We start from the raw sequence: 12,898 nt of genomic DNA, 5'->3' as shown, positions 1-12,898 counted from the left end.
TAACAGAAGAAGGAGATACTGGACAGCCAGGCGTGACCTCATCTGACGGATTGGGTGAATAAAGCTGGAAAATGTGTAATGAACTAATGTGTATTCCTCGAAATCGACTGATTTCAATTCCCCTCAAAAGTCAACATTGGTTTCGTTCCCTATGTTACGACTTTACGCTACGACTCGAAACAGTCTTTTTTGCTTCACGGGTTTATTTGCCTTCAATTAAGTTTTGGTGGCTGTCACTGTAGTCTTCTGAGCCTTGCCGATAACATCTTGGTTCAAATTCACGTAGCTAACGCTAAAAAAATTCGAAAAATCTTTCAACTAACCATGGAGCTAAAATAAGAACTCCATGAACTAACATACCGGAAATCAAATTAGCATAGCATAAAAATGCTTTTGGCCTCTGTCGCCATATTGAATTTTCCTCGACATCACCACAGACAACTAGAACATTTACAATGTAAACCTTATTAGGGAAATTCACTCGCATTAAATTGCTAGGCGCTATTTGCGCTAAAGTACGTTCAAGGTCTTCACTTTTTCATGGCATAAACACGGTTTTCACCTTCGCTTACTAAAATTAAAATATGTTTGGGTCACAATCACAGTCGTTTGGATCGGACGATTTCTTTTGTTTCCAAGTCGTTGTATGCCTAAAAACATGGCAACGTTGTTTTTGGTGAGTAATACGTGTTCTGTTCCAATACAGGATTTTGATATGCATAACATTTTTTTACTGAAACACTTCCTCTACTCTCTAGCCTAAAATTGACGTCCTGTCCGTACGCGTTGTTGAGTGTTGACGTCACTGTACGTAAACACACTCTCTAGACCACTAAGCAAATATATGGAAATACCAGTTGCATAAATCATGAAGATTGATGATTCGATTGCTAGCCGAGATAGCTGCATTTAGTGTATTTTCTGCGGCTCTCATGGAACGGGCAACAGATTTTTACTGACATGTTTTTACTATACGTTTTTTGGGCTGTATATAACAGTCAGACACTGACAAGTAAGTACTAGTAAACAGTCCGGGACATTAGTCAATATGGGAGTCTGAATCAGTTAGGCTATGAAGATAGCGTCAGCATACAGTATTCCATTAATGAACGAAATTCACATAACAATCCTATGCTTACAAATAATTCCATAATTATTGACAAGTTAAAAATCCCTAATATTGCTAAATCGCCAGTTGTGAACTTTATTAGGATTGCCGCATGAAATTACACAGATAGAGAAAATAAATCATAGCAAGGGAAAATATTGATTTCTTTTGTCCAGGTAATGGTTATATAATAAATTATGAAAATTTCATTTTTGTTAGTGTACCTTTATGTATTAAAATATGTACACATTATATCTAATTGGTGGTGGGAATTGCCAAGACAGTTTATACAATTGTGAACACAAATATTTTCGTAAATAACACTGACCGCGAAATACGCCCTCGAGAAGTGTTACTGGTGGAATATTTTATATTGCAATTTCTTTCAATTTGAATTAGTTGTTTTGCAATGTATTAGTAATAATTTAAATAGATACATTGTGTATATATATTTCTTTATTTCATTGTTGAGAATGAGTTATATATACATTGGGTTCATACTACTATAATTTATCTATTTTCGAATTTTTTTATGGCGATAATTAATTTCAATAAAATCACAGTGTGTCAGTAGTTGCGTTCACGCACAGCTCCTTAGCACGGGCTAAGAGGTCAAATTCCTTAGCCCGTGCTAAGAAAACGTGCGTGAACGCTTAGCACGGGCTAAGGAATGCTAAGTACGGGTTAAATCTGATCCGAATTTAAGACGCGGTCTAGACCTTAGCACGGGCTAACGAAGTATGCGCGAACGCTTAGCCCAGGGCTAAGCGCCCTCTGCGGCGACCTTTGGGTGTGAAAATTGTCCCATGTTCGTATAACGACACTATTCCAACAGTCATTACTCCGCGCTCACTTCCACACTAATCGGGTCACTGTAGTAGAGCGTACAGCAGCTCCAATCGTAGACAAAATAAATTTGGTTCTCTGTCTACGACATGCATTAATAAAACGCTGTATTCTGTTACGCCCGTTGTATACTGTTTATGTGCATTCAAATAAGTGGTCAGTCTTCTCTCGCGTTCCTGTGCACGTCGCTTCAAAATTAGAACGAAACATGCCAGCAGCAGAAATAGAACCTCGCGCGCGTCATCCATTTTTCGTTCGTAAATAGCGGCTTACCAAAAGTCACCAACTAATGGCAGTCCTTAGCCCGTGCTAACGACTGGCCCTCCCTGTGCGTGGACGCAATTGGGTCTAGCCGAAATGCAAATATGCTAGATAAGCCTAAATCAGCTTAAATCTTAGCCCGTAATTCGTGTAACTAGTATGTCACTAAGCAGTATGAAAAAAATACATGATACCTCGCGAAAGCCACCCGATACGAAACCCATTTACCGCGAAAGTCACTTATCGGGAAGCTACTAGTCAAAGTCGTCATTTCTGTGTATATGAGGCCCATATATCTCGCGCATGTGTGGCGCGACGACTACCCCCTTTAATATTTAAAACCATCGTTTCACATGCAGTCACTCTAGTTTTCACTTTCCAAAAATGATTTTACTGATCAAAAGACTCCTATCATGCAATCCCCCATAGTACTTCCGCAGACGCAGCGGCGATCACTAACATAAATACAAAAAACCCTCGTTCTCGGGAGCTGAGGAATGAATGTATAATTAGATCAAATGATATTTTGCTCAAATTTGAATTCTGTCACTCTGAGATTAAAAGCGCCTTCTATGGGTCAATTATAATATTGATAGAGGCTCAATCCCCCTATAGAGAGGGACTGTGGTTGAGGTATTTCATCGGACTTATCAACTAACTACAATCCCCACCACCACCACCACCACCACCACCATCACCAGCACCACCACCGCTCTAACCCCGACCAGAACCGTAATCTCCTGAATGTGATTAGATTTCAGCCCTAATTACATGTATCTTCTCGGATTTGAAAGCTAATTGTAGCTAATGTGATCGATGTTTCAGAAAAACAAGCCCCACTACGTTACACCAACATTCTTTCATGCTCGGCAACGCCATTACCGGTATTTGGTTGAAATCATTTCGAAGTGCGCTCCGCTTTCAAATATGGTCAAACAGAGCAGGGCGTGGTACAAAAAAAAATATTTCTCGGCTCGCTCATTGGGTTTCCCATAGCGTTACGAGGCTGGGCAATACGAGGTATGTGCTAATTACCACTTGTGAGAACCTGCCACCATTGTCCACACGAGACACTGAGTGGGCGAGATCATAGTGAGGGGTGTCACATTTTAAAATTTTGCTAATCATCACCGTGCCCCTTGAAATATGTATTACTTTCACTTCCATGACATCCATGTCATGATTTTTCACTAACTTCCACTAGTTTGGAAGATGTATAGCCATTCACGGTTGAAACAACATCAATGCGTATAAATACGTGTATTAAGTATTGTGGTGCAACTCTAAAGACAAAATTGTGACGTCAAAGATAAATTATAAAATGTTTACATATCTGGAGTTATTGACCCCACCCATCTCTACGCTTATATACATACAGTATATAGCTAGCTATTCGTAATATACTGCCAAAAGAGCGACGGACACATTTATGAAAATTAGGATGACGACAGAATTAACAATATATATATATATATATATATATATATATATATATATATATATATATATATATATATATATATATATATATATATATATATATATATATATATATATATATATATATATAATAAAGATAAATAATATTTGTCTTCAACTAATCCCAAGTTACATAATTTGCACACTTTCCGGTTTATTTCATGGGATATTAAATTTACTATCGTTCTCCACGCGAAGTTCATGGATCGCCACTTAAAATCTATGTTATTATAGCAGGGGGCCGTTGATGGACGGAAGTTGATACTTCGGTGCAGTGTCAACTTTGATGGCAGTGAAGCTAAAAGTTAAAAATATCGTAGGCACGAACTGTCTGTCGTGGTAGACCATCGTGGTTGTTTACGCGTCATACTTGCCCGGAAAATTTGTCACAAAGGAAGATTTGTCATGTGACATTTGCCCAGCCAAAAGTCTGATTCACTTGGTGGAGTGGTTCAGTCACAGACATTAACGGGTATTTACTGTAGGGCCCATGCATACGACAGATTGTACGTACTGTTTGCTTCTTTAAAGGATTATGCGACGGTTATTTTGTTTTTAGACATCAACTTTTGAAAAAAAATATTTTCACATAAATGAACATCTATTTTTTTGTTATTTAATGCACCATTGGGACAAATTCACAGTTTCAACTCATGGAATAAACATTTCCGCATAACAATTTTGTTTCTCTGTTACTAGTATATGTAATTCAACAACAACAACGACGGTTGCTTATGAATATTCAATCAGTAATAAGATTATACAGGACATTCATTACGTGACAGCCATTCAGTCCGTTGTATGGAACAAAAGCGAATGAGTCATAAAACTTGCCCGTTAATATTTATTATTCGCTAACTGTGAGCATTGATTGTTCTGTCCATACACACAAGACAAAATGAATGGAGAGTATATTACGTACAAACATGAACCTTAGATAACAGGGTCCTGTCTGAGACAAAAAATAATCTCCAGTACAGTTAAAGGAAAAGTCAAATCTAACAACATAATATTCCCAGATGGAAGACCTCGACAAAATGTAAGAACATGCAATTTACAGCTTTTTCATATCACTTTTCATTCTTTAAAGGGGAAACGCTCAATCCCATGGATTGCACCAAAGAATCATGGGACACTATTGTTTATGTTGTTTACAATGTTAATCTATCTTTTGTTATCCATTGTTATTTTAATCCAGAAAGTAAATTTGTTGTGAAATTAATCTTAACTGGAAGGTGCCCCTTTAAATATTTAACTTTTCATTAATTTATGCAGTCCACCATCTTGATTCTTCGGCAAAGGATTATGGGTAAAGTGTGACATCATATCCACTGTTCATTCTCTACCATCGGTCCCGGGGACGATACATCCCGGAGGATGGCGCGTGACCCTTGTTACGCAGGATGATCCACTGTTGTCGAAAACTGAGAAAATGATTCCATTTATAACTTCGAAAGTTGATCTTCAAATTGGTTGAAAGTTTAGAACATGGTAGCATACATGTTCCGGTGCCAAACGTGCATATAAAAATAGTTCTCATGTGTTTTTCTACCAAATGCTCAAAAACCCTCATATTGTGTACAATTTATCAATTTGAGTAGGGTATATAGGGGTCAAAAAAGTGTCATTCTACTTTTAGCGTTTTACGTTTTTGGAAATATCTCCACTGTATGTGTATTTGTAACATTCTAATTTCCATTACTATAATTATATACATGGGTAATATGCACCCTGAAAAATTTAAAAAAATTGCATCAGTATTTTTCACGTTATAGAATAATACATTTTCTCAATTGCTAACAACAGAGACTATGATGTCACGCTTTACTCACAATCCTTTGCTGGCGAATCGAGATGGCGGACTACACAAAACTAATGAAAAGTTGAATATCTAGGGAATGAAAAGTGATATAAAAAAATGGTAAATAACGTCTGAAAACAGTTTTCGTTGCTACCTTTTAGCGCGTTTTTATGCCTTTCATAAGTGTTGCTGTGTCACAGTGTGGCGGGTGGACTGGGGTGTATTGTTTCTGAATATGATTAAAACTATTAAAACAATGTTGTTTCCTTGTAGATAACTTTCTCTTTTTGTGCCTATCCTATTTTTAATTAGTGTCACTCGTAAAAACAATTCACTTTTAATAAAAAAATAATTATTCTGAATATATTCAGACGTCAAAGGTTGGTTTATTTTGTGTAGCTACACCCCCGGATACATGTCCCTCTTCTATAACATGACATGATGGCGTGAATATGGATAGGGAATTATAACACGGGTTACGTGAAAAAAATACAGTTGCGTGTTTCTGTTTTCTTATTGCTATGGCACAACCAGCTTCCGATTAGCAACGTAATATGTCAACACTTTCAACATGTCTATTAAGGCAGTTCGCTAACGTGCCGTTAAAACATAAAAAATGTTCACAGTGTGTAATTGTTACGTAATGATTAACATACATGCAAATCATTCATGCAGAAAAAGGCCGTGTTTTTTAAAAAAAAAACATGCAAAATAATCTAAAAAGCGGTCATTTTCTAACAGTTTCCATATGATTCCGTGTAAACTAACTTATACTATAATTCAAAATTCTCAAATTTTTCGTGAAAGTTATATTAGCTCTCATAACACTACATAACATTTTTTAGCATAGGTTACCACTCAAAATGTTGAGATATGGTGAAAGGTTTCTGTCATAGAAACCAATTTTAAACTACTCAGGGCTCGCGACACGTATTTTTGTTATTTTCCAAGGTCGTTTGTGGAAAAATTAATTCGACAGCCATATACTTGTAGTTCATAATTTTTTAAATTACAGTAAGGCCTAACCCAGTGCTGGATTTCGAGTTGTTTTGAGTATGTTGTTTTTAATGGTATGGCGAGCTGCCTTAATAATATGTGATGGTTCGATTTCCCAAATAGCAACAGTTGTTAGACAACTCATGTACTGTATTGTACTATACGGTCTGTGGTAGCACAATACATTGTATTACAGTGATGAGGTGGTGTCGACTCTGTGATTCAGAGGCATTATTATTATTTGAGGGGGAATAATTGTATCTCTAATCTAATCTTTTACTATTCAGAGATTGTAGGGTTTGACCATAGACCTCAAGTACTTGTACTAGTCCACCACGGTTACTTTTTTAGTAACCGTGAGCTCTCGCACATTTTTTTTTTTACAGTGCGGTAAACATGCCCGCAAGCGTGGCTGTCAAAGCGATGGGTAATGTGGACACTGACGGACACTCACTCAAATATTATATAGCACAACCTAAATGTAGTTATAATGACAATGGGTAAACTTGATGTATAGATCGTGCGTTTTTGTTATAACAACATTGTCCCACTTATCGCATTGAACTTTCATTGTTATACCGGCCAATCAAAAAGGGTGTTGACATCGGTTGTCATGCAATATACACAAAAGATCCCTTCGTATTTAAATTTCATGTTGCCATAGTCACTCTCTCACTTCGAGGCTTACTCAATTCGCACGAACGACTGCTACACACCTTTTCTGTTCGTTACCAGCAGCGGCCTGTTTCCATTGTCACTCCATTTTCTCCCCTCAATATTTGAAGTTTCAACTCTCAAAAAATGGGTGAATGGTCTAACGGTCTTTTCAGTTGCTTCGGCAATATTGGTCTATGTGCCATCACGTATTTTGTGCCGTGCTATACCGCTGGTAAAAATGCAGAAGCTGTTGGCGAGAGTTGTATCAAATATGCCATTCTATCAATGTGCGGACCGTGTGGTATTTACTTCTCGGCAGTAATCCGTGGAAAGATCAGGGAACAGAAAGGAATTGATGTAAGTATATCAACATGTTCTGATTACGGGCACGCGGTAAAGTCAAATTTGTGCTAGTTGCCAACATGAATCGTTAATCACGGACAACGCCTTGAAGTTGTTGGTTCAAGCTTTTTCACTTTCCCAAGGACATGCATGGATTGATGTACTGACAACTTCAAATTCGCTGCACCGTTTTATTCATTCCTTATAAACAGTCATCTTTGATAGCTTCGTTCAGAATGCATATCTAGCAAAACGCACTAGATGCGTTAATTAATTTATTGGCATGGTTCATTGAATATACTTGGTCACGTGACTGTCAGTTAGCCTACGCAGGCTATGAAACAGATACATGTAGAAAGCCATCTTTGTTAATTATTAAGTGATATATTCTCGGGAATTAGTTTATCGCGGCCATATTAATATTAATTAAGGACATGTCGGAACAGCAATTTTATCCAAACAATAATAAGCCGACGGGCGGTGGCGGCAGCGGCAGGGCTTCCCGCCCTTTTTCCTGTTTTTGCATGTTGGGGGTCAATGCCAACAATACTCGTTACTAAGTTGTCCTAGCTACGTTTCCCGTGATCATCGCAAGTTTTATTTTCCGAACGAATCTCCTTTAGCTGACTGATGTTCGCGTGTTCGCGGGCTAAACTATTATTTTTCCCAGTTTCGGAACCCCTCGGTTTACCGATTTGGCGATTTTTGCAGGATACACTAAATTGACCTACCTATATACCAATAGAAGGATCCTATTCACTCTAAACACCGAATGAACATAATTCGTTGAACTCGCCCCGAAATCAGATGACTTGGTGGTATTGGAATGTTTGACTTCCATACTTGCCGAGCAATGCAGCAGGTGGTGGTTGGGTGTATTGTGCAGATTGGCAGCAAATAAATCTGTTGGCCTGTCAGACTGTAGCCTACTTCACAGACCTCCTTCCATTAACATAAATCAATCTGTACGAACACTACGTAAATTTATTATCAAAGAAAAATAAAATAAATGCATTCATATTTAACACTCTCAAGATTGTGTCCATTTCAATGCGATGTAACTGGCAGGTATACGTTGATGAAGGTGGACGATATGTTGATGTTCTATCACCGAAGGCTACACGCGTGGTTCCATAAATACTATATTGTAATATTTACATTTGTTTTTGCAGGGTTCGTTCGGAAACGATTGTCTCATGCATTGGTTCTGTGCGCTATGTGCCTTTGTGCAAGAAGCCAGGGTAAGTTGGAATGTTAGAATATATACTCAGTGGCGGATCCAGCAAAATGTATTGTGGGGGGGGGGGGGTCCAAGCTTCGCTTAAGATATACGATAAGATATATACTGGAACTGCACAATAGCCCATCGCGTCCTTTTTACCACACTACAGATAGTATTGAATAACCCATAAAAGTTTTACAGTTCCTCATAAGGGAGAGACCTTGAGAAACCCTTTGTCCTGAATCTTTTGACAGGTTATATTTCGTCGGATGTGCTAAAGGTGACACTAAGTGAATTGTGATACGTGTAGTTTTACGCGGTTCGAATTGCAATTGCTAACATTGCAGACATTATAGTCAAATTATAGTTCAGTGTCTTTTAACAGTAAGATATGCATTTGATTTCGATAGATTGATACAAAAATATGTATTTAATTTCGACAAATTGATACAGAAATCTGTTATATTACAGACTAAAGAAATTGTACGAATTGTGGTATTTTGGCGATTCAACATTTATAACACACAAACGACGACCTAGCACATTTTATTAATTTGACACATTTTAACCAATTTGACAATTAAAATGATACTAATTCACATTTTATTTTTCCAGGAAGTGCAAGAGGGATCTCCTGGTGGCCAGGCAATGGGCCGAGAATAGATCACCTCCCCGTTTAATCGAAGCCGAAGCGAAACGTCTATTACAACACAACGCCACCATCATCATCATCAGGATAACATCGGCCATTTTTGTGTATATTTTGCAATACCAACCCCCTACGGAAAAGCTTCATTTGGAAGAAGTCATTTTAAAAATAAAATATATGCGTTAGTTTTTTTTCTTAACTGAAAAAGATATTTGTACAGTATGTAAAATATTTGATACTTAATCGTCAATATTAACGAATCGTAAGTCAATCTTCAGTAATTGAGTTTAGTATGTACTTGCTTTGTGGTTCTTCACTTTATCTGTTTTTTTTATAAGATCACACTCGAACTATTTTTCTTATTTTCATATTTCTGTTAATATCGATCAATATATTAGAAATAAATTGTTGATGTTCTTTTTCTGTTAAGTAATTTGTATGCATGCGCGTGTGACTGGAAAAATAATATAGTGCGTGCGTGCCTGCCTGTGTTCGTACCGATTATAACCTAATATTTTCATATCGTTAGCATGATGGCAACGAAAATATTGAGCCTATATCCAGTAGTTGCCATTCATAATGTACAATTGCAAGGTGGGTGATTATTCAGTACATGTGGTGTTAGTTTATTATTGTGCCCACTTCGATCAATGGTATATCAAATGTGTGCCCATTGAACGTGATTTAGTTTCTGTTAGGCGAGGTAACCAAAACACTGCGTGACCTTCCTAAGGTTGAATGTGAACCATACGAGAACGAGTCTCATTTCAAATGACGGGAAAGGAAAACTTGTTGTATTGACTATTTAACGGCAGTCTTTTATCCATTTATTGTCTGTGTGTATATAACAACATTGTGTCGCTAGGCAACTCGTTGGGCTGTCACAATAGAACATCCCATCTGTCGTAACAAGTTTACAGGTATGTGATTGCCAGGGTGACCACGTTTTACAATCCAAAATTAGTATTCAGTCCAGCCTCGGGGTCGGAACATCACGTTACGAAGTTTCTAAACAGCACGTTCAAATTGGTAGAATTGTACAAATATTTGCATGACCATGTCTTAGTGTATGTCTGCATTTGGGGGGAAACATTTTGATTGCATTATTATACTAAATTGGGTACAAGTTTTACGATCGTCTGGTTACACTTGGAGGTTTTATTTACATTGTCAATTGTAAGAACATGTAAAACAATCTGGTATGTACATGGCTTGGACTATACCACGGCTGTATACACATTGGTTTACCGACATTTCAAGGTCAAGGAAGAGATTCACTCTTGTAGTTGGAACATCAGGGTATGGTGCAATAAATGCTCTATCAAAAATATCGTCAAGATTGACGGAAATACTAACTATTACATTGAAGATGTATTTATCAAGTTTGACAATAAATTCGCATTTTAATTCGAAAAGTGGCATTTTTCAAGGTTTACAAATATTCACGTCTGTCGGTGGCGCTATTCTTTGTAGCATGTAGATTATTCACAGCTTGACGAAACTTGGTCAAATTTGGCAGCTGTATTATTACCAAGAAATTAATAATTTTATAAACTTGGAGAATTGGAGAGAGAATAATTAATATTGATTGGCCATGTAACGCCAGTTTGCTTTCCTGGGAAAATCATTGGATATATCCGGCATCCGGAGTATGCGGATTATTCAACGTTTTTTTTCCTGAAAAAAATCGTTAGAAATACGTTAGGATTTTCCCGACATTTGAGAATAGCATTTAGTATTATTATACATCTGTCACCGTGATGCCGTAAATTACAGCGTGTCGTAATTTTGCGGTATTTTACGGGGTATTTTCATCCTAGCATATTAGGAAACGGGAATTCCAAATAATTCCAATAATAAAAACAAACATAGCTGCCATCAAGTTCGCCGATTCTGTTGTAAACTTTTTGGATTTTGGATTTCAGCATTCCCATAATGCATCATTGGGAGGAAAAGATGTATAATAATCGATCGATATTTTGCGCTGTACTGTCTTTGTGCATTCTTTTCTGTATCCTCGTAATGACCTCATATTATTGCACCTGTAAGTTAATGAGCATTCCCAGTCCCTCATTGGTCAGAGATAAAACTGTGGAGCTTTACTATGTTTGGTTTGATTCCAATTCATTGTCACTAAAACAATGATCCGCACACGCTCCCTCCTAATAATAGCTCATTTTACGCCTCCCTAAGCACCCTCCAAATAACACTGAAACCGACAATCCATACGAACATATAATAATGAAACGACGGCCGACTGAACGAACAATGACTGGCGTAGATGCTCCTCTAAGTGACATTGAGGTTTATAATTCACGTTATTGCCTTCCTCTGCGACAGTATTTCCGGAAGGGAAATAGTGTTGAGTCCTAAACGTTATACCCTGATCAATTCGAGATATAGTCTGTGATGCACAGCAGAACGTTTATGATTACAAAAATGTACATGTATTTGAGCCACATTGGCCAAAATAACAAAAGATCACAACGGCTTAAAATTGTTGTCGAATGACAAAGACTCGAATTATTCATTTATAGTGACACACGATTCCATTACAATACGCTGTCTCATCGTACAACTAATGGTTAAATATCTATCTATCTATCTATCTATCTATCTATCTATCCCCGTTTAATTTTTTTGCAGGTTTGACTTTTTAGTGTTTAATTTATAATCTTCTAGGTTTCATTTCCTGTCTGGAATATACTATTTTTAATATTTTTATTCTGTAGGGGGTTGTTTACTTGTCCAGCAGTAACAATCATACAGCACATTTTTTTAAAGTAAAGTAACAAATCGACACAACATACATTTAAATTACCCAAGAGGTGTACAGGAATTACTATGAATTTCTTTTCCAAATTGTGTTTGATTATTTATAATATTGTTTGATAACTTATTTAGAAACACAAATGTCAACCAAAGTAACCGGATTAAAATATGGTATGTTGTATGGTGTTCTTTTTTTTAATTTTATATATTTTATTTTATTAGTTCTATATTATATTATTATATTTTTTATAGTTATTACATTTTTTTGTATTATTTAACTATTCACACACCACCAAAACTAAAAATAAATGATAAATACAATAAAAAATATATGAAAAATAAAGAATTAAATACATATTTAAAAAAAATGGAAAATAAATAAATGAAGCCTCCAACTAGTCTTATTTTAATCAGTCTGAATTTTTAACGAAATATTATTTTTCATAAGCTCATACTTTTAATAAATTCACAAAACTATAGAATATTTATTCTTTAGTTTCTTGTTCTTTAATTTGAAATGACAGTACATTGATATGTTGAATGTCACTTATATTTAGGTTATAATTTGAAGGCAACTACATTCACAATATCCATATCATTAATATAAATGATAAACAATTGAAAATAATAATGATTACAAATGATAGTACAAATAAAATAAAATTAATATTAAAAAAGCCGTACAATAAATACACATCTTTTCAGTATTATAGCGGTGTATTTATTTCCATTCCACGTTTTAAAGAATTCACCGACTTTTAAATA

The 12,898-nt window shown here is 36.3% G+C and overlaps 1 protein-coding gene across 1 annotated transcript; it reads left to right on the top strand.

Moving 5' to 3' along the window:
- Positions 1-7,171: 7,171 nt before the first annotated feature.
- Positions 7,172-9,790, top strand: LOC100370161 (uncharacterized). Its single transcript, XM_002735310.3, has 3 exons — positions 7,172-7,505; positions 8,663-8,731; positions 9,328-9,790. Exons 1-3 carry the CDS (start codon positions 7,293-7,295, stop codon positions 9,373-9,375), a joined length of 330 nt encoding a protein of 109 aa, XP_002735356.1. The 5' UTR covers positions 7,172-7,292; the 3' UTR covers positions 9,376-9,790.
- Positions 9,791-12,898: the final 3,108 nt, after the last annotated feature.

Source organism: Saccoglossus kowalevskii, chromosome 7 (genome assembly GCF_978046115.1).
Source record: "Saccoglossus kowalevskii chromosome 7, keSacKowa6.1, whole genome shotgun sequence".
Taxonomy (NCBI): domain Eukaryota; kingdom Metazoa; phylum Hemichordata; class Enteropneusta; family Harrimaniidae; genus Saccoglossus; species Saccoglossus kowalevskii.
The sequence above is the reverse complement of the archived record's forward strand: the minus strand, read 5'-3'. Positions and strand labels throughout refer to the sequence as shown.